General features: G+C 41.2%; 1 protein-coding gene across 13 annotated transcripts in view; it reads left to right on the top strand.

Moving 5' to 3' along the window:
* Positions 1–341: 341 nt before the first annotated feature.
* The window catches only part of ARHGAP12 (Rho GTPase activating protein 12), a 69,269-nt gene continuing 42,489 nt past the window's right edge, over positions 342–27,121 (top strand). For 3 of the 13 annotated variants that reach the window (XM_075587715.1, XM_075587716.1, XM_075587711.1), the window contains exons 1-2: positions 348–582; positions 6,931–7,663. In XM_075587715.1, the coding sequence (XP_075443830.1) occupies positions 6,995–7,663 (669 nt within the window). In that variant the 5' untranslated portion in view covers positions 348–582; positions 6,931–6,994. Of the gene's footprint in view, positions 583–910; positions 1,358–6,930; positions 7,664–27,121 lie in introns of those variants that run through there. The other 10 variants (XM_075587720.1, XM_075587719.1, XM_075587722.1 and 7 more) reach the window with 9 other exon arrangements.

Genomic DNA, 27,121 nt, shown 5'->3' with positions numbered 1-27,121 from the left:
AGACCCTATGTGGGATTGGGTGGGGGAAACACCGTTACACATATAAAACCCACCCAAATACACAGAACCCCCCCCCCCCCCTCCCAATACAGATAAAAAAAAAACAATACATATAAACCCCAATACCTATAAAAACATATAACTACTGGCCAGTTTCGGCAACGAAACAGGACAGACGCGTCTGCTATTCTGGCGGCCAAAGTGTTAAAGGAACTCCGAACTGCGCAAACAATGTCCTTGTGTGACGTCACAAAGAACAAGGACGCGTCGGCCTCGGGATGGGAGGGGGCGGTGCGGGCTGCACTTGCAGCTTGTCCATTCTCTGCGGGACAGGGATTCTCCAGCGGCACGTCATGGGAGCGTGACGACGTCGGTGGTGTCACCGCCCTCGCCTCCTTTTACCAGTGGCACTCGGAGGCGTTTCATTGCAGAGGGCTGCCTCGTTGTGAAACTGCGTGTTTACTTCCTCAAAGTGGTCACTGTGCGGGCGGACACTCGAACCGCGCTCCCTTACCGCCTGTGTGCTAGGGACGCCGCATGTCCCCCCTCGTTTCTTCAATCCTATTCGCGCTGATGAACGCGGTAAGTAAGCGGACGGAGAGAGGAATTGAGCAGTAATGCGCTGGGACTGACGGGTAGCAGCCGTTACAACGAGAGGTCTCGAGGACACTCGCAGTTGTTAGAACAAGAGGTCTCGAGGACACTGGGAGCCGTTAGAAAGAGGGGTCTCGAGGACACTGGGAGCCGTTAGAAAGAGGGGTCTCGAGGACACTGGGAGCCGTTAGAAAGAGGGGTCTCGAGGACACTGGGAGCCGTTAGAAAGAGGGGTCTCGAGGACACTGGGAGCCGTTAGAACCAGTGGATCTCGTGCACATTTAAAGCCGTTAGAAAGAGGGGTCTCGTGGACATTACGAGCCGTTAGAACCACAGGTGTCCCGTGGGCGCCTCCGAGTCCAGGCGCAGTGAGCGGCCGCTTGGGACAGTAGAGTGAGCGCCTCCGCCGCATCCCTTTATCTCGCCTTTAAACCTGTTGCCCGTTTCCTGTCCCGCGGACGGTGGGCGGCAACCTCCCTCCTGCCCCCATTCAGTAGTGGGTAGGAATGCGGCTCCCGTCCGGTGGAGGGCAGGGAGCTCGCAGGTCCGGGCTCCCCTCCTCCTGCGGGTGTGTGTCCGTGTGTCACTCGGCACTGTCACACCTCATACCAGGGCTTCCACCCGTCTGCAGCTCTGCAGCGCCCGTGTTTACCAGCTCCGGATTAGACAGCGGTGGCCCTGCTAATCAATTAACACCACTCGGTACTGCGATAGCAATGCTGTCTGTGTCAAGCACCTTTTTTTTCTGTTAGGATTTTTGCAGGTATGTACAAGTCGCTGCTCACAATCTTATTTTTGTTTCTTGACTCAAACATAGACGTTGCCCTCCAGCTCCTTCCATTTTGTGTGCGGATTTAAGCAGATGTAAACTTCACTAGGAAATTGCTTATGGGCTTCGCAGAGAGATTGTCAAGTGGCATGTCCATGAAAGCGTAACCTATTTATTGCAATCATTGCAATACCTCTTCAGTGTGACCCTTGTGTCAGGCTGGGGGAGCAGATGCAGACACATCTGGCCCGAGGTGTTTGGCGACTGCTGCTTTCTCAGAAAAAATATGAATATATTTGATGTAGTGCTTTTCCCCCCAATGGGACTCAAAGCGGTTCACAATTTCAATATAGTGCGCAGTAAGCAGCATTGTACATAGGATGTGTTACAGACACAGCCCCTGCCCCGTGGAGCTTGCAATCGGTTTTTGGTGCCTGAGGCACAGGGAGGTAAAGTGCCCACGGTCACAAGGGTATTGAATCAGGTTTCGCCTGCTTCATTCATTTACTCAGGATCACAAGGAGCGGACTATGATTCACTCACTCACACCACTATACTGAACATGGTGATCACATGTACATCAACATATATTTGTAAGACCAGTTTTCGAAAACGCATACATACAGATCACATGTGCACCTTTTGCCCACCGCTCATCACTTTGAGTATCCCGCACCTCTGTGCATTAGGACCTTGCTCTGTCACTGCACCCCCCCCCCCCTTTCCTGGGACCTGATGTCTTGTATTTGATGTCATTACTGCTTTATTTAAAAAAAAAAGTAATTTGTAGAGTATTTTTTTTTTTTACCTGAGTGTGAACATACTGGAGGTCCTAAGTTTTTCTCAAATATATTTTGTTGAAAGTGTCTACCATTGAAGTACCCGTTTAGACTGCGTCCTCGCTGGCGATGACCGCGCTCATGCTTGAGAGCGGTGACATCACCAACTCTCAAACCATGAGTGCAGGGTATCCTGCCTAATTTTGCAAGGGGGAGCGGTGTGTGTGTGTGTGTGTGTGTGTGTGTGTGTGTGTGTGTGTGTGTGTGTGTGTGTGTGTGTGTGTGTGTACCTCAGCTGAGTGTGCATCAATCTCAATTTTTTGTTGTCTCCCCAAGCACCGAGCATGAGCGCGCTGCTTGAACGGACTGATTAACTCGCAGAAGAGAACGCGCTGAGTGCCAGCAGTGACGCAGCCTTATTTTCACACATTAGTGTTTGGTCATCTGTATTGTATTGTATGTCTTTATTTATATAGCGCCATTAATGTACATAGCGCTTCACAGTAGTAATACATGTTGTAATCAAATAAATAACAGATAATATAAATAACAGGTCATGGGAATAAGTGCTTCAGACTTAAGAGTGACATTAAGGAAGAGGAGTCCCTGCTCCGAGGAGCTTACAGTCTAATTGGTAGGTAGGGAGAACGTACAGAGACAGTAGGAGGGAGTCCTGGTCAGTGCGTCTGCAGGGGGCCAAGCTTTATGTATCGTGTCCAGGATTATCCACAGTGCTATTCATATGCTTCTTTAAGCAAATGTGTCTTAAGGTGGGTCTTAAAGGTGGATAGAGAGGGTGCTAGTCGGGTACTGAGGGGAAGAGAATTCCAGAGGTGTGGGGCAGTCAGTGAGAAAGGTTAAAGGCGGGAGAGGGCTTTAGATACAAAGGGGGTAGAAAGAAGACATCCTTGAGAAGAACGCAAGAGTCTGGATGGTGCATAACGAGAAATTAGGGATGAGATGTAATGAGGGGCAGAAGAATGTAAAGCTTTAAAAGTGAGCAGTAGAATTGAGTGTGAGATACGCGATTTAATCGGAAGCCAGGAGAGGGATTTCAGGAGGGGAGACGCTGAGACAGATTTAGGAAAGAGTAGAGTGATTCTGGCAGCAGCGTTTAGGATAGATTGTAGGGGAGACAGGTGAGAGGTAGGAAGGCCGGACAGCAGGAGGTTACAGTAATCAAGACGGGAGAGAATGAGGCCACCAGTTTGACTCTTCTAGTCAAGACAGGACTGCGAGTGCTGCGCTGTCAGTGATTTGCTGAAACAATATATTTACACGTAAAACAAATCTATAAAACATCAGGGAGGTTCATTCACTATACAGCAGTATCAGTCGGTGGTCATTTGTGTGAATGGCTGTGAATGGCTATTAATTGCTATGTAGTGAAGAAAACCCTGAGCGTAAAGCACATGCCTGCATAAGAGAAACTGAATTAAAGTTGTAATATACCAAATTAAATAGTATGAAGGATGTTATTATGTTGCCCACCAAGAGGATCTGCTTGGTGCTCTGTGCACAGTATGAAATTGTTTTTACTAACCCTTTATCTGTCACAGTGGCTCACAAAGTCTTTAGCTCTGTTAATAGGATTAATTTGTTATGTATTATCTGATACATTTGTTTACTGTATAGCAATAAGGACATCAAAAAGGGAGTCCTGGGTGATGGGGAATTTGTTACCCAAAGTGCTTGTAATCGAAGAGTATGCTGCGACCATAGAAATACATGTATGTGTCATGTAAGCACATGGCAAAGTAAATAGCAGCATGTGGTGAGAGGGTGGTGTAGTCATTAATGTGTTGTTCAGGAGGTTGGGAGTACATTTATTTTCGTTGTGAAATAAAGTAACTCATTCAGTTCTGAAGAGGCCAGCAATTTGGTTCAATTAAAGCTGCCATTGACATTGCATAACAGAGGCACTTAATTTTCTTCAGTTTTGTGCATCTGTCATCATAGACAATGAATTTGTTTGAAGATTAGGTTGGTAGTGTGATGTTTAAGTAGTGTCACAAGTGGTGATATATACATTTTAAATGGGGAGTTCAACTTGGATATAAATGTTGTGTATAGTGTTTTCAAAACCTCATAATACATACAAAGAGGGTATCTAAAAGCTATTAACATTTATGAAAAACTGTTGGTTCAGTAAAAGGTACCAACTACACACATCATGTGCCTCATTAGGGCCAAGAAATGGGATGCTACTGAGAGGGGTGCTACTTTCATTTTGCTAGACATGGGGGTTTGATTGTATAGTTTTTTTCATATTCAGGCTTTGGAGTTGATGTTTTTTACATGCTTTCGATATGTGAATATAACTATTTGATAATTTTCTCTGATGTAAAGGTTGGAGTTGATGATCTCCAAAAGAATGCGACAATAATAATGAGCAGTTATTAAAATATCTGTTTAATGCTGTGAGCAGTTGGTATACTGTTATAGCATAAAACATAAACATAGCAAGTCTTAAAAGAAGCATATCATAAAGAATATGTATTAGCAATTCATTGGAAACATTTTACTTGTGCTTTTCTGTATAAATTGGGGATGTAATGACACAGTAATCCTTATCATTTAATAGTATTTGAGAGACCGTGCAGTGGAAAGAATTGTCAGATTTGCATGAAGCTGACTGAACCTCAAAGTATCTTTGAAGGATAATGCTCAATACAAAGATGTTTCCTTCCTGTCACCTGGTGCCGCTCCGTTTTCTGTTTTACAGTGTTTGTCTAATAACTTCAAAGTTTAAACTCATGTTACATTTCTGAATTTCAGTTTTGTTGAGTGTACCTTTTGACTACTGCCTCTTTATTTATGACTTTGGAAAGTGCTGAGCTTGTTGGTACTCGGAGGCGGGACACACGCGTTACTTAGGTCAAGGGGCGGAGACCGGTGCGCAAGTCTCTCCCACGCCGGTACTGTTCATCACCAGGGCGGGGTGGAGACTGGGGCGTGCATCAGAGGGTAGGCTGGATGAGCGCACCCGCCGCGTGCTGGAGCGGAGGGGGAGCTGGGCGGGCAGACGGGCCACTCAAGGCGGGGCCGTGAGACTGGGCCTCCTGGGGGTCCGTCGCGGCAGGAACTTTCAGGTGAGGAGACGGTCTCTAGCCGCCAGGATGGCGAATCCTCAGAGTAGTATTACTTGAAATTGTGCACAAAGGAACTTTGTAACAACCATTAAAAGCAACTCTTGGTGTATCATCTCTCACTGACAGTATACAGTACTTTCGGACAAACCTAAATGAAACCCCTGTATATTCAATACAGTTTAAATCATTGTATGGGATTGGAGGTTTGTACTCAAATATATATCTCTGAAGCAGCTTAGACCCCCTGGGATGTGTCCCACTCCATCCATTATATCCTTTTTTTTTTATATTTTTCTGGACAATATATGGATTATCCCCCTGTCGGATCTCCTGCTCTTCAGTGGAAGCGCAACCGCAGACCACAGGTCGCGGCTGAAACTGCGTGCACGCACTGACTGGGGCCGTAGCCTTTAGGAGCATTTTGTGTTATCTCGCACCTTTTTGTATAAAAAAAGCTTATACAACACTTTCCTTATTTGTGTGCTTTATAGAATAAAGTCAATGGAACATGGTGCGTGGACTGAGCAGGTTTTTTTTTAGGAAAAGGAGAAGAAACAGTCACTAGCAATTCTAGTGTGGCAGTACAGTTATAAAGTCTTCGGCTGCGCTTATAGTGACAGCGACGAGACGGCACAACGGATTGGTCGCGATCGCTGGAAGTCATCTGTATTTGATTTTCCAGCGACCGTCGCCGGCACTATAAGCATAGCCTTAAATTGTACTTCGCTCGGCTCAAGCGATGATCTCTATAATATGCTGGTACACTGGCTGCTTGCACAGTGGTCTACTGCATCCTGGTCAGAAGAGATAGAGGAAAAAACATAGCATAATACTGTTTTATTAAAAAAAAAAATAAAGAAAAAATGCGACTTTTCACTCAATAATAGAATAAAGTCAGTTAGTTAAGATTTGCAGGCATGTTTGGCTCTTTTATTTACCTCTTACGTTATTTTAAAGTTACATACATTTTAGACTGGGGTTTAAGAAGGCAGAGCCAACAAACTCAGATCGTAAAGCAGGGGTGCGCAAACTTTGGTTGCCGCACCCCCGGGGCTTGCGCGCCCCCCCCATACCTTTTTGTGCGTCGTCATTTGACTCCGCATTGCCGTGGAGACACGTCCAGAAGCCGGCTGAATCTCGGTAAGTTCAGGTTAGAGAGACCTTGCGGGGTCCCCCACGGCATTTAATTTAAATGCCTTGGGAAAGAGCTCGGGGCCTCTGCAACCACCGCGCCCCCCCCCCCCTACCCAGTTTACGCTCCCCTGCCGTAAAGTAATGAAAGAAGTTTGCGTAGTGAAAATGTCAAAGATCGATGTCCCCTACTGTGGTCTTCAGGGTGTTATTGTTAAACCGTTGTACCATTCCTGTTGCGTTGCTTTATTTACGTATTTACAAATTGAATGTTTCCAGGCACTAAGGTGTCATGATTTGTTTGTGTCAATTGTTCATGCACTGTAAATTGGAGGCAATATTTGCTGATTGGTGGAAAGCTATTTCAGGAAATATTGATTCCAATGCATCCCCTGAATGTTAGAATCTCCACAATCAGATTTCGTAATTTAACTATAATTTAATATTGCATTATATATTTTCAGACCGACACGAATGATGTATTGATTTGATATAAATTTAATTAAGCAGATTTTTGGATTTGTAAACTGAAAGCAGTTTTCTTTTTTTTTCCCCCTCTCCATAGGATTTACGAAACAAGCTGTCATAATGCTGCTTGCTGTTTTCCAGAAGAGGTGAATAGTTTTTAAATGAAAATGGCTGACAAAAGTGGGAAGACTGTACCTGGCCCCTTGTACATTGAAGTGGAATATGATTATGAGTATGAATACAAGAGCAAAAAGATTGTTATAAAACAGGGTGAAAAGTATATGCTTATGAAAAAGTCAAATGAAGATTGGTGGCAAGTTAAAAAGGATGAAAGTTCCAAACCCCTTTATGTTCCAGCTCAGTATGTTAAAGAAGTTGCTCGAAAAGCTTTGATGCCTCCTGCCAAACAACCTGGCGTGTTGCCGAACAGCCCTCTGAAAGTGATGCAAGGATTGCAGAGGTCAACCGAGAATGTAAACAAATCTCCAGAGCTTTCAAGTTTTGGGAAGTCCTCTTCAGGTCAAGTTTCTGGTCTAATTCGAGATGCCAATCAGAATATTGGACCCAGCAGCAGCCCAAGTCAGACAAGAAGATTGAAGCTGGACCTTGTACAAAACAATGGCAAGCTGAGTAGTGACTTGCATTCACCAAAGGCTTCCAGCAGGAGCCCCTCAGCAATTCACTTTCCTATTCCCGAGTTAATGGAAATAGAAAAGACTAGTTTTACAAATGAACACTCGGGTGATTCAGCTGGTGAAAGCTCTGAAAAACTCCACCAGGATTCAGAGTCTGGGGATGAGCTTAGTAGCAGCTCCACAGAACATCTGCAGGTAAGAGCACGGTCTGGGTGGGTACAGCCTGAATCGCTCTTAACTGCTCTCAACCCCCCCCCCCCATACAATTTAAAGGGGTCTATATATCAAGGGAAAAGGAAACTTCACCAGCTGTATTAAAGAAAACAATCCTGTTGATTGCAATGTTATTTTGTCCTTTTGATGCATATGATGCAGATTTTTTTTTTGTCCCAGATTTGTACAACTTTTACCTTTTTGATATATAGACGCCACAATGTATTTAAAGCAGCAATACTACATTACTCTTTTTTTTTTATTTTGTGTGTATGTGACAATGTATAATTCTACATTCTTACCTAATGTGGCAATCGTTTGGTTCTCCTATTATAAATCTGTAAAAATCCTGATGTATGTGACAAACATAATGGCCGCCTTCTAACTTTGTGCTGCATTCTGTGAAATGCTGCAGCTGATGTGTAACATTATATTACTAAGTGTAACACATTGTTATTGCTTTGAGAGCAATAGACAGTGTGCTGTTTGGAACACCAGTACCAGATCTGTTTGTGATACTTTGTTGCCGAAGTGCAGAGCTCAAAAGGTGTTAGTGTTTCAAAAGAGGAAGTGGATGTGACTTTCTAAACAGTTACTGTAGCAACCAAAGGATGATCAGTACATTTAAAAAAAAATCATTAAGCATGACATTAGTAGTTAAATAAAATGCAGACCATATTATCTAATACTACAGAACTGATTTATTAAAAAAAAAAAAAAAGATTTTTCACGTTTTTGTTGCTTTAAAACTCATAGGTACATAAACAGTTGTCAATAAAAACAACCCTCAAGATTAGGCTGCGCTTATAGTGCCTGGCGACGGCGACGCAACGTCGCTCCAAAAAAATCCATTGACTCCGTCGTAAGCACTTATAGTAAGCGCAACGGCGATGGAGCGACGTCGCGACAATTTTGATTCCGGGTGAATTTGATTTTTTTTTTAGACAGTCGCCACATGTGCCTGTCTCTAAACCAATCAGAGAGCGCAGCCCGCCCTCTTTGTGACGTCACTTAAAAATAAATTGCAACTTTGGCTAGTGGTGACATCATCGGTCACGTTGCCGTCGCCGGCACTATAAGCGCTGCCTTCGTGTCCACTGGGAAAAGAAGTGATGGTAATTGAATTTTTTTTTAAACCTTTTCAGTTCATAAAATGAAAGTGCATATTGACATAATAAATGGAATATGTATTGCTTTTTCCTTATTTGATAACCTGTCAGCTTTAGATATTTTAAATTAAGTTTTATATTACACTGAAACATGGGCCTGGGTTTGACTTCCTAGAAGCTCTTTTTACATTGTTGATGTCACTTTATTTGTTGAGCAATATGTAGTGTACCCTCTCCTTCCGCTTGCCATTGTTCCCAAGATGTTAAGGTGAAGGAAACATTTGATTGATGTACTTGGGGCTTCCTTATTGCTCATCACTGATCCTTTCAACTTTGTATTTGCAGTTTTCTTTACTCCGTTAGATTAGTGTTTGTACTTTTCGCAGTGTAACCCTGTGACTGAAATTATGAAACTAAATTATAGTTGTAGCCTGACTGAATTGATTTATGACAATGCTGACATATGCTGCCGGTGTTGCTGAGAGGAACTGATGGTAAAAAAAAGGTTTGTTCCCACACACCCACCCGACCGACATTGGCTTTCGGAAGACCTCATACTCTGATTCATGTTTAAAATTTACTGACATTATTAGACGTAGTTAAACATAAAGGCAAGAATAAATGTTGCCTAGTTAACCGCAAATTCCTTCCATTAAAAAAAAACTATTTAAAAAAATTTCTAATATTTTCGGAGAGTCCTAAAGATGATTCTATTGTAAATGTTTTAATATTGTCTTCATAATTAAGCCAAGATGTAGCACCTTTGCAACATTAATTTTAATCTTTTCATAAATTAGTACAAGACCCCAATGAAAGCAGAAATAATTTTACATTCCTTGGTATTTACGGGACATTTTGTCCTAAATATGAATATTTGATTTACCACATTCTTATTTTGAAAATGATAAACGTATTGCTTAAGGTCACGCTTGAAAGCAACAGTTCTCCCCCCCCTCCCCTCCTCCCACGCCATAAAAACAAAAAACAAATCATGCTTGAATTGTGGTCTCCCCCAACCTCTGGGGCCACAAACTATAAACATGGCCGCCTTGCCACCTCTGGAAAGCAGTGATGTCATTCTCTGAGCCTCTGATATTGCAGCTTTTGTGTAGTGCACCCCCTCCCCCCTGTATCAATATGGTGTCTCGTAATAGGTTTTTTCCCCCCTTAATTATTTTGGTTTTTATTTACATTTTTAAAGGAAAACAGTGGCCATGATGCCATTTTATTCATGTAATATGTGAAAATGTATTTCTGGATATCAATTGACTTAATTTAAACTCTCCCTTCACGGAAACACGAAGATACAGAGGATCTAAATTATTTAACCGCATGGAGACCTGACTTTCTTTTGTATTGATCTCGAACCATTGTTCTCAAAGGTTGGTGTTCATATTAGAATTACACACCTTTCAAACTGTCTTTTGTGTTGTTACCCAGTGGTGACTTGGGGAGTGAGAAATTACATCACAGGAAGTCCCAGTTGGGCATTAGAGATGCAGAACATGGAATATGGTAGAACACCGCAACAAAAATGAATTAAAGAAGCACTCCCTCTTCTACCTCCCCAGATAGAGCCTTTTACAGGTGCAAAAAAAATATATGTGCAATCTACAGATACTTTTATTACGTTTATTTTAATAGAGTAACGTACCTGAACCAAGGCGTGTTCTGTTATATCATGGCTATTGTAGGAATTTGCCCGTCTCGAAGATGGCTACTGAGCAGATTCCTGCTGTTGAGCTAAACAGTAACGGAGATGTCATCTGTTACAATTGGCTGGCAAATTCCTGTCAGCAGCTGTTTCCCATCTGTATGGAAAGTTCTGGGAACAATATCTCCTGTTCAGGTCCCCTGGTGTAAAACTAATGCAGCCTCAATAACTTGTTTAAATGAAAAAAAGAATGTTCCATAACTTAAAAAAAAAAAAAAAAAAAAAAAAGGGAGCAGCTGTCTGGGGCAGACTCGCTAAGATCTGCGGTGGGGTATCGCACAGCGCAAGATGTGGTGTATTTCTTCTCAGAACAGAACTTTAAACAGAGTCGATCTCCCTGGCTGAAATGCCGCTTTCAAATAGCTTAAGTAAGTTGGGTACTTTTTGATTTAACGATACAATAGAAAAAATAAGCTCTGCTTTTTTTATTTTTAGAGCAATAAAGTGTAATCCCTTAAACTATTCTTCTTATAAATATTTAAAATGCTTCTTTAACAAGGCTATGAGACTAACCACAATCACTTCTTACCCCTTAAGGGTTTTCTAATGTGTTGTAAATTATTTTCTCAGCCCAAAAAAATAAAATCGTGGTGGTTTAGGATTTTAGCCAAGACGCAGCAGGGCAGTGTTTTATTCTTAGGTCTCGATTATACTCAGCGAGATGGTGCTCGCGTGCGATAACAGCAAGTTGCTGAATGCCTATGAGGCCGCCCCTAGTGCGAGCGCGATGGCGCTTTTGTCTTTTTTGTCTTTTCAAGCGACGGTCACGTGACCGGTTCAGCCAATCACGGCAAACCAGCCTCGTGACGCGTCCGCCACCCCAATCGCTTCTATCAGCATTCACACATTGCTCGGTCGAAAGGCGCCCGCGATGCATGCGGCGGAGAGCATGGTATCGCACGCCTGTGAGCCTTGTGATTTGTGCTCATAATGTTTGTGCGGCTGGGAGGTGTGGCGGACATTTCACAAGGCTGGTTCACCCTCATTGGCTGAACCGCTCACGTGATGCGGCCGCCGCGCGAATAAACATTCATTTGTAGCTTAAATTCTGCCGCGCGGTGGCTCTGCATCGCGCCTGTGCGCACTATGGCCACCTTCATTGACTTCCACAGATTTGTTGTCGTGGCGTGCGCCGTTGTTACTATAATTGCGACCTTAGACTGTTACTTGCTACTTTGACTGACCATTTGCTTTGCTTCCATTTTTCCTTTCAATTTCAAACCTAAAGTAAAAATTTGCGCACAAGTGGCTGAATTATGGGTTATTCCTTGGCCTCTTAACTAATTTTACATACTGTAAGTGAATATCAACTAGGAAAATGGCACTCTTTTTTTTTTTTAAATCGCCACAAAACTTATGTCCTATAAAAAGATTTTAAAGCTTTTTACTATACTGTATATCCATCAATAAAGATTGATTTGGCATTCAGTTGGGGTTCAAAGGCAGCGCTTCATCAATTGGTGTGTATGAATTGCTCGACGTTTCCATTCTTAGATATGGACCTTTCACAAGAGTTTTTTTAGGGCTGAAACATCGATCTGTTAATAAACACCCCACTTGATGAAGGCCGTGTGAGTGCTGCACGTTTTCCCAATTGGTTGCTTTATCTCAGGGGTGTGAACTGGGGGGCGTGGCATTTTCTAAGGGGGGCACTGAACCAAGCCCTGTGCCCTTCCCCCCCCCCCCCACAACATTTAAACTGATTGCCGGAGGGAGAGCGCTGGCCCTTTGTAGCTGCCTCTTACCTTTTCTCCACCTTCTCCTACATCATCTGATAGCAAAGCCTGTTGCCATGACAACACAACATCAAATGATGACAGAGTTAAGAAGATGCCAGAGAGCAGGTCAGAGGCCCCGCGCTCTACCCCGGCACCAAGCCCCGCCAAATGAGAAGCTGGCTCTGGGCACCATTTAGCGGGTATTTAATTTGTCCTTGATCGTCCCTCGTTTAGCCATCGCTTGAGTGCAGTGGGGTGCTAAAAATGACAGAGGAAAAGTGGGGCCCGACGTAAAAAGTTTGTGCACCGCTGCATTACCCAATATCTCTGTGTTGTCAATATTTATTAAATAGTAAACACACACTCTGCTGCTGGCGCGCACACACGGGCTGTTTCCCCCTCTTTCCCCCCCCCCCCCATGCCACAGTGTGAATTGAGAATGGGAAGAGTCCTGGAGGGTTCTTTCTAGCTCCTTCATGCTCCTCTCCCATCAGCTTTCTGCTCATTCACTCTCTCTCCCCTACCCCTGCCCCCACCCTCGAGACTGTGGTGCAGCGGTTCTGGCTGTTAGTCACCGCCACAGCCGGTCAATGTGCCTGGTATTTTTCCATCCTTGAGCAATTTATTTTTAAGGTCTGTAGTAATGAAATTGGACAAACCACTTCATGAAAAACCTCCCACATTAAGTGTTCTGCTCATTAAAAAAAAAAAATGCACACAATTTATTCAACTTGCAAGGATCATATCAAAAGCTACCTGCATCAAGTAGGCGTTAAGAACTCTGCAAGCAAAATAAAAATTGACTGAAACAATGATCTGTTTTATATGCAAGCTATTAATATGTGTGACATTTGAATGAGAACAAGGGTTAAAATGTTAACCGTGATATAACACGTACTGTGCTGGCATGAGTCAGTCACAGTACTGCTAGTGCCAGCCTTCTCCACTGTAGTAATCCCCATACTTGTTATCTTTCAATAATGCTGATTGTTCAGACTGTCAGCTGTGCAAAAATGAACAATTTAATAAGCTGTTTTTATTTTTTTTTCATCATTAGAACATGAAGTCCCAGAAAGAGGCAAACTTGTAACAAAAACCATGAGGCTTGGTTTGTGCAATACAACTGTATGGCTGTGTTTGTTTGAACAAATGTAACTTGCTAAAATGTTCTTTACTACTTGTATGGGCGTTGTTGAAGATCTACAGTTACTATAGTAAAAATACAATTTTTAGCGTATATATTATTGCATCACTGATGCATGTTTTTTTCTGCTGTGATTTAACTTTATCTTCAGATATGTTCTTGCACACAGTCACATAAAAATGTATGACACGCACAAATTAATTATGGACTGTTTCTTCTCTTTAGATGGAAATTGATTCCCTGTGACTCCAAATTGTTTATATTTACAATTACGTTCACATTTTCCATTTTTGTTATCTTAGATGTTCATTTGATTTCTAGTTAGACACGTGGAAGTAATTTTAGATCTTCTTTATAACAAAGCTGACTCTGGAAATGTTTGTAAACCTTTTTATCACTTTTTTTTTTTTTTTAAATTTGTGCTGTTACCTAATGGGTGCTCACGTGAATAACTTGTATTAACTTATTTTGGGGTGTAGCAAAAAAGATAGTCAGTCTATATGCCCCAAATAAAATAAAAAAACATTCCACTCGCCTACATTTAACCTATTAAAACGGTTTAGCTTTAATTTAGAAGTGAATACCTCCTGCATGAATATTTTTTATTGAAAGTCATGGTACAAGTAGGTGAGGAGAAAGTGAAGTCAGAATGTACCTTTTTTGTTACAGCCCCACATTAACATTCAGAAAGTCCATTTACCTCGGTCACTTAATTTTGTTAGTTGCTCTTGCTTTGATTACGTAAATAGTGTAGCATAAATTATTTTTTTTTACTTGAGATTTTCAGACTTTGAAATTAAGTTTCTGCTCAATAGAGTTTTTCCATCACTTTTTAAAACTAGATTGGCCGCTTATTGCAAAAGACACATTTTAAACATGACTGATGTATTGCTTATACTCAGTAAGGAAAGGGTCTGATAGAAAAAGACTATAAGGACATGGTGTATTTCATATTTGCTCCAGTGCTTATACTGTCTTACTATACATTTATGGGGAAGCAGCGTGACATTTAGAGTATTGACCATATTTTGTAGACCATTCAGATGGGGATATTTGATGTTATGGATTTTATTTTAGTTCCCCATAAGAATCACCTTCATGTTTGGTTATCGTACATTTTGTCTTCAGCATTTTTTCCTTTAAGTATAGAGACTGACCTATTTGTAAAGATTGCTATCAGTCTTTGATCCTCTTAAGTAGCTAACCATTACTTCAATTGTGTAGCAGTAGCGATTTCTAGTATGTCTTGTTTGGATTAATTGTGACTAGCTAAACCTAAAGTCGCTCAATAGTTTTTGCAATTAATTTTTTTTCTGTATCCATTTTATATACAATGTATTGAGATTTATATCTTTTATAAGGAATTGTCATACATGTTGTTGCAATTTGTATGATTTTTGCAAGTTAAACTCATAGGCTTCTGGGGGGCATTACTGCTTTAAAGGGCTGTAGGAGCGGCTCGCTGAGTAGAAACGGACTCTGAAAACAATGACCCTGAGTTTGAATCGGGGGAGTCTGAGTCAAATCCCAGTATCAGCTCCTTGTTACCTTGGGCAAGTTTATTCTATCTCCCTGTGTCTCATGCACCAAAAAAATTGATTGTAAGCATATCACCTGGGCATTGTTTAATTACATGCCCGATTGGCTCTTTGCTGATTTGAGTTATTGGGGAGGTTCTATATCTTTACACAGTGTAACTACTCGCCACTCGATGGATGCAATCCGTAAACGAAATTGCTTCATCTTTTATAAGGTAAGGAGCGATGCGTTGTGGAGGCCCGCGGCAGGATGTTCAATACGCCCAATACGTACCATTTTGATCCATAAGGCTTGATGTTGTTGCCTTGAAATTTCCGTTGCAGCTTCATAGGGTACTATAAAGGAGGCGCACGTTATGCTGCTTGCTGGCCGATTTCCATTTCTTGGGCTTTTGAGTTCCACCATACTTTTGTCCGGTTTAAGCTGGCGTTTAATTTGTCGGTTGAGGTAGAGAATGTTTGTGATTGGTGTTCTTTATCTTAGCGCGTTCTTCAACTAAGTTTAGAGTGTTGGCTGAAATCCATGGTTTGATTTTTCTTCTCTTTATGGTGCATATTTCCTTGAGTGTTTCTATGTTGGGGGTTTTAGTTGAGTTCCAGTTTTCATTTATATCCACCACTCTTTTATAAAGCACTTCCCATTTGAAACGCGTTGGTGTCAATACTATCCTTGATATTTTTCAAATTTCAATAAATCCTTTGGTCATTACGTTCCAGTTTTCCTCTTTTGCATCAGCAGTGCACCGGCAAGTTCTCCTTGGATTTTTCCCCCTAGTGTAACCGACAGCTAGTGCTTAGATGATCACAGTGAAAAAGTATTCAAATCTTTAAACACTTCAATAACGAGTACTAGGGTAATAAATGTCTAAAGACGTTGATATTACAATTGGAATCTTTGGGATAGAGTGCCATGCACCTTTCAGTGCTTAGACTGTTACATCAGAATGGATTTAGTATATCAGCATCTTTAGACATTTAATACCCTAGTACTTATTGTTATAAACATGTTTAAAGGCTTTGTATACCTGAGGGTTATTCTATATTAGTGTAACAAGTGAGCCATTACTCGGCTCTAAAATTCACCCTGAACCATAATGAGTTCCATAGATATTTATAACGTTAGATTGTAGTCTCGGCAACAGCTGTAAATTGCAGGTAAGTAGATATTGTGATTAACAGGTAAAGTCCAATGTGGGTTGAATTGGAGAGATATGTAGGGATGAGGTGTGGATACACTGTCTGTGAGCTGCAACACTTGGTGGGGGGATATGCACAACAGAGGAAAAATGTAGAATTACCTCTGAAGCCCCCTTTCCGAATGTAGTGTTGATTGTAGCTTCCCTTCTCCTCCGTTAGCACGGTGCAGAGTATGGCTAAGGCCCCGCTGCGCATGGCCGCCTTGCTTGCCGGCGGCGCTTGCAATTCACTGCACCGCGGTCTGCAGTGAAATTTTTCCGGGGGGGGCGTGGCCAAAACGGGTGAGGTGGCGGGACCATCACACAGACACAAACACAGTGCAGCACTGCAGACAGCCCCTCAGACACGGGGGAAATCGGAATGGAGGGGGGGGGGAATCGGACCGGGGGGGGGGGGAATTGGAATGGCTGCTGGGATCCGATCCATGATTGATTCCCTTGCGTGCCACATGATGCGGCACTCGCCGAAACCACAAGCTCCTTGTAGCTCCGGCTGGCTGACGCGTCACAGCACGCAGTCAGCCACGCCGGAAGGAGCCACCGGGGACCCAATACCAGCGGTAAGGGGCTGGTGGCACACGCGGCCGCACGCTCTGCCGGACGCAGCGGGACCCAAGCCTATGGCGGCTCTGTGTAAAGCCCCGTCTCCCCCACATCAGATGAAATGAAATCCTGTGTAATGTGCACCTGCACAGCTGCTGCGCGTGTTATTCTATATTGGTACAGTTTGCACCTTTAGTCCGAGGCTTAACTGATTTTGTCCTTTTTGTATGATCTTTTTCACATTTTCTATATTCTGTACATTTGATTATACAATAATGGTTACTATTTGGTTAATATGACACCAAGCTTAACAGCATGCTAGTCTAGTTCACACTCCAGGGTTACATTTTCACTTTGATCACGTAGTCACTAGCTGTCGGTTACATTAATTGGACGTCAATTGGGCACATAGGTCCCACCTGTGAAATGTTTGAATGTACACTGTGCATAGAAGTGGCACTGTTCGTTAACATTCTTTATCTTGATAAAGGTCTAAGTTGTAGGCCGAAACATCGAACCACCAACAATAAATGTAAACTGATTTTTTGCAAAGACCTCTGGAGTGCCGATACTTTCTATATGGAAGATTTTCTATTTTGCTTTTAAAGAAAGTAAGGGGGGGTGGCGCTACAGGTGGGAGAAGTAGAGCTCTGAAGTATTCTGTGACAGTTATGTTACCTAGCAGAAGTCAATATAACAGATGAGGTGGGGTCTGATCCTGTTGGGCTGACACCAGTACCCCCTTTGTCACAAGGTTTGTCAATATAGATCTTCTGGAAATCCTTTTAGGAAGTGTGGGGTGTGAGTCATTGAAAAATACTTTGCATATCTCTCCTCGGCTTCGCTTGTGGGATGTTCACATTTCATAATGTAATAACAGTTGGGCCTGTTGTTAGGTGAGCTACCTGAAACCAAGAACAAGTGCCAATATTTCAGTAGAGGAAGTAAAATGTTAAGACAATTTATGCTTGGTCACCATTTGTATTAAGACAGAACTGTGTACTTGTTACATGTTTTAAACTAAAAGCGCTTCCAGTGTTAAACATTTTTTTTTCCAATCTTTGAGTAAGACTTGGCAGAATTTGTTTCCTTAATTATTCGCCAGTTAAAATGTTTTCATTAGGTTTCATCTCGGGCAAAAATGTATTTTCTAGAACTCGCACCCAGCTTGCAGGTTTATAGAGAATCATATAAAGGATGTGGAGTTGTAATATAAGCTTCAGGGCACGCTTTTTGTGTTGGCGAATTCTTTGAAGGGACTTGCTAAAAGAATGTGTTCGGTAAATATAAAAAATTCGACGAAATAAAGCAGTCCGCATAGGGTAACAGGTTTTATGACTCATACTTACCTCAGTACTATAACCAAAACCAGTTCCTATGTAACTTTTTTTTACATTTTAATATCTTCTTTGATACTTCCTAGGAATTGTGTGATAGTAAATGAGCATTGAAGGCAGAATTACTCCCAGGGGTGGACAAAAATATAAAATACTTGTCTACCAGACAGACTTTTTAGGATCCAGCTTTTTGTCACGTGGCTGTGTATCTGTGACACAATGACAGTGTCTCTCCCCCCCCCCCTCTGTCTCCCTCCTCCCATCCCAGTGTGCAGAGAGGGCTTAACCCCTCTGACTATCTCCACCCCAGACTTACCTGAGCTAACTGCCAGGTTCAGTCAGGTTATTACTGTGCACAGCACATATGCCCGAGGGACATGTCGAGCGACCAGGCGCCCGTAATTTTTCCATCGCTTTAAAGTGCAGTTTGGTAAATTAAAAGAGACCAAAGACAGCACCATACCATCATTGTCTTGTTTGAAAACTACATTTAGATCTAGTAACTTTAATTTGATCAAACATTTGATTTGGACTTAAGCTGGACTGCCACCATTTTTTCAGTAGTGTTTTTAGTAAAGAAAAATTACTTGGGAATGTTATTGATTATAGCTTATCATTCATTGGCCCTCTTTGAACTGGGATGCATACTGTCTGTGCATGTACATTTAAAAAGTCTTAATCTTGGAAGGGATAGAGTGCCTCACTAACATTTGAGATGTATACAGGGGTATGCATACATATTCACCTCTACCAATGTCCCATTTTGTTAAATTACAAATAATGTATGCACAGTTTTTCAAACAAACTTTTTATTCTAAGCTACAAAGCTGAAGTGTTTCTACGAGGAGGAGGTTAAATGCCAGCAAAGGAAATGTACAAAAAGACATTTCCCAGCTGCATAAGTATTCAGCCCCTTAATTCAGTACTTGGTAGAAGCACCGTTGCAATTATTGCTGTCATTTTGGATAGGTCTCGACTAGCTTTGCACAGTAGGATGGTGAAAATTGTGCTCATTCTTCACAAGAAAATGGGTCCGGTTCTGATAAGTTTCAAGGGAATCGTCGATGGACTGCAATCTTAGTCTCACCGTAAATGTTAGATTGGATTAAAGTCAGGACTTTGACTGGACCCCTCAATAACATTATTTCTCTTGTTCAACCACACGAGTGTGGCGTTGGCTTTGTGCTTCGGGTCATTGAAACTGGGGAGGAAATTCACATTTACGCAGGGCAGTCTTGGCTGACAGTTTTTCCTCAAGGATTCTGTGTTTTGCACCATCCATTTCCCCCTTCTATTCTGACCAGCGTCCCAGTCCCTGCTGAAAAGAAGCATCCCCATAACATGATGTTGCCACCACATTGCTTGACAGTTAGGATGGTGTTGACTGGGTGATTTGCAGTGTTGGGTTTGCGCCAGGCGTAACTCTTGGAATTTAGACCAAAAAGTTGTTTGTTCCTTGTCTGACCACAAAACCTTTTTCCACATGTCTGCAGTATCATTTATTTTTTTTTGCAAACGCCATATGTGATTTAATATTGCTCTTTTAGAGTAATGGTTTCTTTCTTGCCACCTGTCCCTACAGGCCAGCTTTGTGTAGGAACCGGCTTATTGTTGATGTGTGAACACTGACTCCCATTTCAGACACAGAACTTTGCATATCTCTCAAGGTCTATGGTGACGGAAAAAAGGGATACCTGGCGCTCAAAATGTCACTTTGTGCATAGGATGCAAAATGGTCCCGAGATTCCCCCAGAGTGTCCAACTCTTTTATAGATGGTATAAGGAGACTTTCTCACTGCTTCAACTGATGATCCACCTAAAAATTATAAAAAGGGCACACCATTGCGCAGTACTCCAAGAATGGAAAGCTCCCTTATAGACAATATGGAATGCCTATTTACAAGAAATTCTCTTGCTTAGTGCAGTTGAGACAATCTGTGCTTGGTCCCCTTCCTCTCCACTAGTGACACGAATCCCCCGTGTACTTTCTCACTCTCTTACAGCTCCGGTGCTTTAGGATCTCCCAAATCACGTTGAGCCCCAGAGAGAGAGAGAGTAAAAGTGGACAATAGCAAGGACTGCACAGAATGTATTAAAAATGTGGCTACAACAAGCTTAAAATACACTTACATGCACTCACGTGATAACATGCAGTTTAAAATATCATGAGGATGCCGTCCGCAGCTTGCATAAGAAATCCCTTGACTCCCCCGGTTGTGATAGGTGTTTTCACCACCTTCCTCCAGCCGGTCTGACACACGTGTGCTCCTCACTTGCTGGGCTGTGTTCCGGCGAACGCTCAGCTGGCGTCACACACAATGCGCAGCTTGAGTCTCTCGGAGTTCCTCTGCCGACAGATCCTCAAAGCTCCTCCCACCCTAAACCGTTTCGTGACGTGGGGAAGTCACTTTCTCAAAGGAATGTGGAGCTACTCCAGATCTTGCAATTTATACCCCCATACTGGTTATTAACCCCTTGTGGTCCAATCATATAAACTGTGTTAAAAACATGTTAACAAAACCCTCGTTCATGATAATCTGGTATGTACCTGAGGAAAAAATAAATCCCTGGGATCCAGAGACACACCAGCTATGGGATGAACAAATAGTTACAGTAAAACAATGTAAACAGTGGAAAATACAGCATATACACAATGAAATGAATGATTCTATTCTATCAGGAATTAAGCTAGGTCAAACTCTATATTTAGACCGTCGGGTGCCAGGGTTTTTAAAGTGTATATCCAAAAGCTTTCCTTTTTGGACACACTATTCAATCTGTCACCCCCCCCTCCAATTGGGTTTGGGGCAGTCTATCCCCTTACAGATCAATCCTTCTGGGTTTTGATTATGGACCAATTTAAAATGGTTGGAGACACTGTGTCACCAAACCCCTTTTTATATTGTAGATGTGTTCTGCTAATCTACGTTTGAGGGGTCTCCCTGTTCTCCCCACATATTGGAGTCCGCAAGGACACTGCAAAAGATAAACGCAGAATTTACTTTTACAGCTGATGAATGTGGTGATCTCATATGTTTTGTTCGTGACAGTGGAGTGGAATTGTATACATTTTTTACTATAATTACATGCGATACACTTACCACATACAAATAAACCTTTCATATTGGATAACCAATTGGTGTTATAACGCTTAGACCCATCGTTGGGGCAACTTGGTGCCAAAGAGGCCTTTAAATTTCTGGCCTTTTTGTATATGATCTGTGGATGTGACGGTAGAAAGGATTTCAGAATGGGGTCTCGGAGAATTCCCCAGTGTTTTTTAAAAAAAGTTTTTAATATCTCAGGGGTCATGCTATTTTGTAATGAAGGGTATGAACTCTCCCTTCCTTTCTTTCCTGTTTTTCTTCTGGTCCATACTCACTAAGGTTGTCCTATCAACTCTATTGACCCTTTCAATAGCTAAATCAACCTTTATTTTATTGTAGTCCCGTGCTAGAAACTTATTCCTCAGTTCCCCTACCTGCTGGTCATAAATATGCTTTTGAGAACAATTTCTTTTTATCCTCAAAGCTTGACCCTGCGGAATATTGTTTATCCACCTAGGGTGGTGGTGGCTGGATGCTAAAAGATAGGCATTAGCATCCACCTCTTTATGATACGTTCTAGTATGTATTGTATCATTCTCTACATTTAATGTGAGGTCAAGGAAATTAATAGATACTGGATCACTGCTGAAGGTAAATCTAATGTTATAAGGATTGGCGTTCAGATGTTCTTGGAACTGAACTAATTCATCTTGAGTGCCCCTCCAGATGCACAGCACGTCATCAATAAATATTTTCCAGAGCACCAGGTTTGCACCAAACGGGTTACTACTCCAAATGTGGTCCCGTTCCCACATGGCCATGAATAAATTTGCATAGCTTGGTGCAAACCTAGTGTCCATTGCCGTGTGGCGCGTCTGGTGGAAGAACTCCCCATCATAACAAAAATTATTGTGCTGAAGGATGTACTTAATTCCCTCCAGAATAAATGTCTTCAAATCTACACTGACTTCAGTGTCCTGTTCTAATGTTAATTGGACAGCCCTTAGGCCAGCTTCATGCTCAATGATGGTGTATAAGGATACCACATCACATGTTGCCCAAATGAGATTATTGTCCCAGGTGAGAGATTCTGAATCAAGTTCAACACGTGAGTGGTATCTCTAAGGTACGAAGGAATTTGCACAACATACCTTTGTAGGATGTAATCTAAGAATTGGGAGAGGTTTGATGTCAGGGAACCAATCCCTGAGATGATCTGTCTTCCCGGGGTCTGATAGGATCCTTATGGAGTTTAGGGATGAAATAAAAAAAACAGTATTTTAGGTTCATCTACAATGAGAAACTCTAATTCTTTTTTGGTAATTACCTCATCCCCAAACCCTCTATTCACTATAACTGACAGCTCTTGTTTGAACTGTTCTGTAGGGTTCTTGTTCAGTTTTTTTTTATAAGTGACTTGGTCGCTAAGAATCCTATTAGATTCTTCCTTATAGTAACAAGAATCCATGACTACCAGGCCCCCTCCCTTATCAGCTTTTTTAATTACAATATTAGTGTTGTCAGCTAGGGCTCGGATCGTATCTTTCTCTTCTTTCGTTAGATTGAGTCCTACTCTTGAAATTTCCCCCCAAAGCTTCCAGGTCCCCAATGACCATATCAGTAAAGGTGTTAATGAAATTACCTTTAACGGCCCTTGAATAGAAGGTGGAGTTATTTTTAAAGGGAGTGAGAGGTGGTTTGTTATTGACAATTGTAGTTGGACCTTTCATGATGGATGCCCTGCTTACCGGATCCCGCAGAAAATATTTTTTCAACGTAAGTCTCCGGATAAATTTATGGACATCCATATATAATTCAAACATGTTAGGGCCGCGTACAGGAGCGAAATTGAGACCTTTTTCCAGGACTCTAGTCTCAACCTGAGTAAGATGGTGTTTACTCAAATTGAAAATACTCGTCTTGTTTTCTACCAATTGCGTCCTGGATCTGGTCTTTTTCTTTCTTTTGCGCGACCCTCCTCTTTTTTCCTCTGAATCGTCTGCCCTCGACCTTTTTCTTTCTATCTCTCTGTTGTCCTGTCTTGTCTGTGTGTGTTTTGTTACTTCCGTCCACTGCTCTCGAAATGGCTCGTTGTCCCTGCGGCGTTAGAATAAATAAGGGACACCCTCATTTTTTTAGATCATTAGGCCTATAAATTGGCGATATATCGCGATAATTTCTAAAAACTTGGTCCCTCATCTTCCTGATGTCTCTGAGAGTCTGTTCTCAACCTTTCATTTCTTTGGTGTTTTTTTTTTTTTTAAACTCCCTTGTTTTTTCTCTGGCTGGACTCGCTGTTTAGTTTTATCTTGAACTTTATCGCTATAACTAGATGCTTTTTTTTGCCTCAATGATTATTGGGACTGTGTCTGGAATAGTTTCAATAATCTCATTATTTGAAACACTTTTATCTCTCTTCCAGTTCCTCTGTTTTCCCTCTTCACAATCTTTTTTGTTCTGACTAAACTTTAATCTCTTTCCCTAGCTTCTCCATTCTTATAATAGTTCTGTCTTCTAAAGTTTTATACTCGCTCAACTCCATAAAGGATTCTAATTGATCCCTTATCTTATTAATTAATTATTAGTTATATGCAAGTTGAGGAGGTAACTTGCATCGAGGGAAGCCTTTGGCAGCTCCTTCCTTTTGTTATCACAATTGTTTTTTTATTTAGGCATTTGTTGTTCACGTTTTTTGCACATTTTTATCGTATATGTTGCACATGTAATTCACATTATAAGGTTAAGCGCTGTTTAGTCAGGGTTTTTTTTAGTTAGCCTTTTATAGTATTCCTCTCAAGGGTCTATGTTGGCTTCAGAATGACAACCCAGTTTCCTGCTTGCTCGGCTGCTTAGTTTGTGAGACCGACCTGATCTGGGTAGTGTGGGGGTGTTATGGGCATCTTCCACTAAATAATGGACTTCCCTGTGCTGAGAGGGCCCCCTGGGATTTTTTTTCTTTACGTACAACGAATTGTGAAACGTTGTTGTTGGTTTTTTATTTATTTTTTATTTTTTCCCCCCAATTTTTTAATTTTTTTTTAATTTTTATTTTTGGGCTTGTCTTTGTGTTCCTGTTATATTTTATTACCTTTTTAAGGAAGTTATATACAGGGAATAACCCGAATTGAGTCAAACTGCTGTCCCACTGTAATGGAGTTCATCTTAAGTGTCCATCACAGTGAGCCACACGCATATAACTCCTACATACTGTATATATCTTATATCTATATCTTTTTAATCTAAAAGTCTTCCATGGCCATGCTTATCCATTTTTTTTTCTTCATCTCACGGGATTGACAGCTATACTAGTTTCAAACTTTGTAATTTAGGATCTGTTTAGATGTGACTGCCAGATTTCGAGCAGTACCACAATGAATATGAGAAAAATCAAGGGCTATAGCTTTTGTTGGGGGCTTCTACCTGTAATAAATACTGCAATGATTTCATGTTGAAATCTTTTTTTTAATTTTAATACTTTTTTTGTTTTTGTTTTAATACATTTACCATTTGATTACCTTTTATTGAAAACGAATGACCTAAGCTGCCGTTCGGTTTGGGTATCCAGTGATTAATCAGCAAAATCCTGTTGCCCAGTGTTCACTAAATGGCTGCATTTCAGTTAGTATAACTCGGGGGCTACAATGTATTCTTATATTACTAAGGTAACATTATCTATTGCAGTTTTCAGCTCAAACTGCTGGGAATATTGGCAACAAATTATCACAAACAGAAAAGTGTTAGACAGATCCTGCACTGCTGGGTAGGAGGCTAAAGCCTGCTATAAAAATCAAAGGATGCTTTGTATATTAAAACTCATTAAAAAATTGCATTGCGTAGGAATTTTAAAATAAAGAGGTAGTAAGTATTATCTAATACTACAGAACTGATAAAAAACCCACATAGGATATTGCTTGGATTGCTCGTTTATGGCTACATTATAAAGCTGGTTTTAGAAACTTGTTGCCAATTTTAGTCATTAGAAATATTACATCAAGATTATGGCAACAGTGAAAACTATTAAGGAGGTTTCATAAGTGTGTGACTATGGTGAAAACAGAAGGTAACCTTTAGTTTTCTGCATCAAGGGGCACGTTTGGACATGTAATCTCTACACCAGTCTTCACATGGTTATGTCATGTCATAAGGCCTGATGTGTACTTGTGTGCTGAGGCTTCCGGTATGCTACAGGTTAATAATGTTCAGTGGTCTAAAATGTAACAGGATTATAATTTAAGACCTGCAACAAAAAATTGAAATGAATGGCATCCAAGATTTTTCTTTGTTAAAGCAACATTTCATTCAAAATCCAAAAGATTATTTTTGGATCAGTTGTGTAGTATTAGATAATACTGCATTTCTTCTTTCACCCCACACATTGTCCCTTTTAACGTATTACGCGTCCTTGGGTTGTTATAGCAACTATTGAGGAGACCACACCACTTCCTCTTTTGAAATAGGTATCCTTATTGGGGGCCCTGCAAATCAGAAACTTAACTGATCGATTTGGCAGTTTGGACAATTGCATTGCCTTAAAAGCAAGGAACTGCGCATCTAAAAACATAAAACAAACAACAAAAAATTGGTCAAGAAGAAATGCCCCTTTAAGGAAAGGGAGCTGAAAGGGTAGTTGCAGACTGACAATAACTTCCTGTTACATAAACATCATTATTAGCAAGTCAGCATAAAAAAGCACAAACTTTTTTTTTTTTAAACTAATTCTGAACTGTTGACAAAGGACGTTTTTATGTATTTTGTCTCTTGCAACTGTAACAACCTAAAACAGACAAACCTTCCTAAAAGTCATCCCGATTTTCAGTAGAAGACGAAATATGGTTATCTGGGCCCATTCTCATGTTTCGCATATTTAGCTCTACACCTACTTACTTTGAAATTGTGCATTATGAATGTAATTCATGCAGTAATGTTCCTCTGAGAGACAATCTATCAGATTTCCCCAGCTTTTGGAAATGTAATGTTTGTATAACTTCTGATAGTTAATGGGAAGTTTCGATTGTGATATCCGTACTGACGTGTGTCTATGTTGTTGGCAGAAATTATTTTCACTCGGTGAGCACATGTTGCAATTCATTTACTTACAAATTTGCATTCAGTTGCACCAAGAAAGTTGAAGAGTTTGGATATCTATTGTTCATCAATTTGTATATAGCTTATTTTTCTACTTGTACTAAATCAATAGTGATTATTCTATTATACATGTTTATTTATTTGCAATGTTAGTGTCTCATTTAGGATGTTCTCACTTAAAATTTCCTAAATTCGTAACTATTTCATTCTAGCTAACGCAGGTACAAAAACATCAGTATAACTAACTTGTAATTTTTTTTTTACTACAACTAGATATTGCTTGATGCATGGGATCCTGTTCCAGAAAATAACAGTATAAAGCAAAGTTTAGATGTTAAATACAAGTGTGTAATGTGTTGTACATTCTTACGTAGCACATCCCCTTTTTCAGTAATCATGTACTTTGTATTATCTCAACCTGAGAACAATTCAATAAGTAGTTCATGATTCATTGTCACTACTATTCTTAGTCTGTCTCTACTGTATATGACAATAAGTGTGGTCATAAAAAGGAAGGAAATGCCTGTGTGTGTGTGTTTAATTTGTTTCATGGTTTACAACTTGTTCTTGCTTTAAAAGGGGATAGGCCTCGTTCTGTTTTCCATTTTAAATGAGCAATCCATGCATTTTCTTCCACCTTTTTCTTTTTCAAATTTGAATACAGGATTGAAGCAGGGGGTCTCCAGAGTTGAATTACATTAATTTCAGCGTTTGGAGCCCCTACATCCAGAGATACTTACCTCAGAAGGAGGTGCCTGTTAGTCTGTGAAGTTTTCTACAGGTTAAAGCTCACGCTTCACATGGGCCAATAGGAAGCCGCACTGGGTGATGTCATGGATTCCTATTGGCCCGTAGGTCGCGGGAGCTTTGAAAATCAGCCATAATGTGAACACTGGAGTGGCTACCAGCACTCGCTGTGGAGGTAAGTCTCTCCGGAATGAGGGGGTCCACAGAGCTGAAATTAATGGGGTTCAGCTCTGGAAATCCCCCTGCTTCAATCCTGTATAGG

The sequence above is a fragment of the Ascaphus truei genome, chromosome 2, assembly GCF_040206685.1.
Source record: "Ascaphus truei isolate aAscTru1 chromosome 2, aAscTru1.hap1, whole genome shotgun sequence".
NCBI lineage: Eukaryota > Metazoa > Chordata > Amphibia > Anura > Ascaphidae > Ascaphus > Ascaphus truei.
Note: the sequence above shows the minus strand (reverse complement) of the source record. Positions and strands in the feature narration are given on the sequence as shown.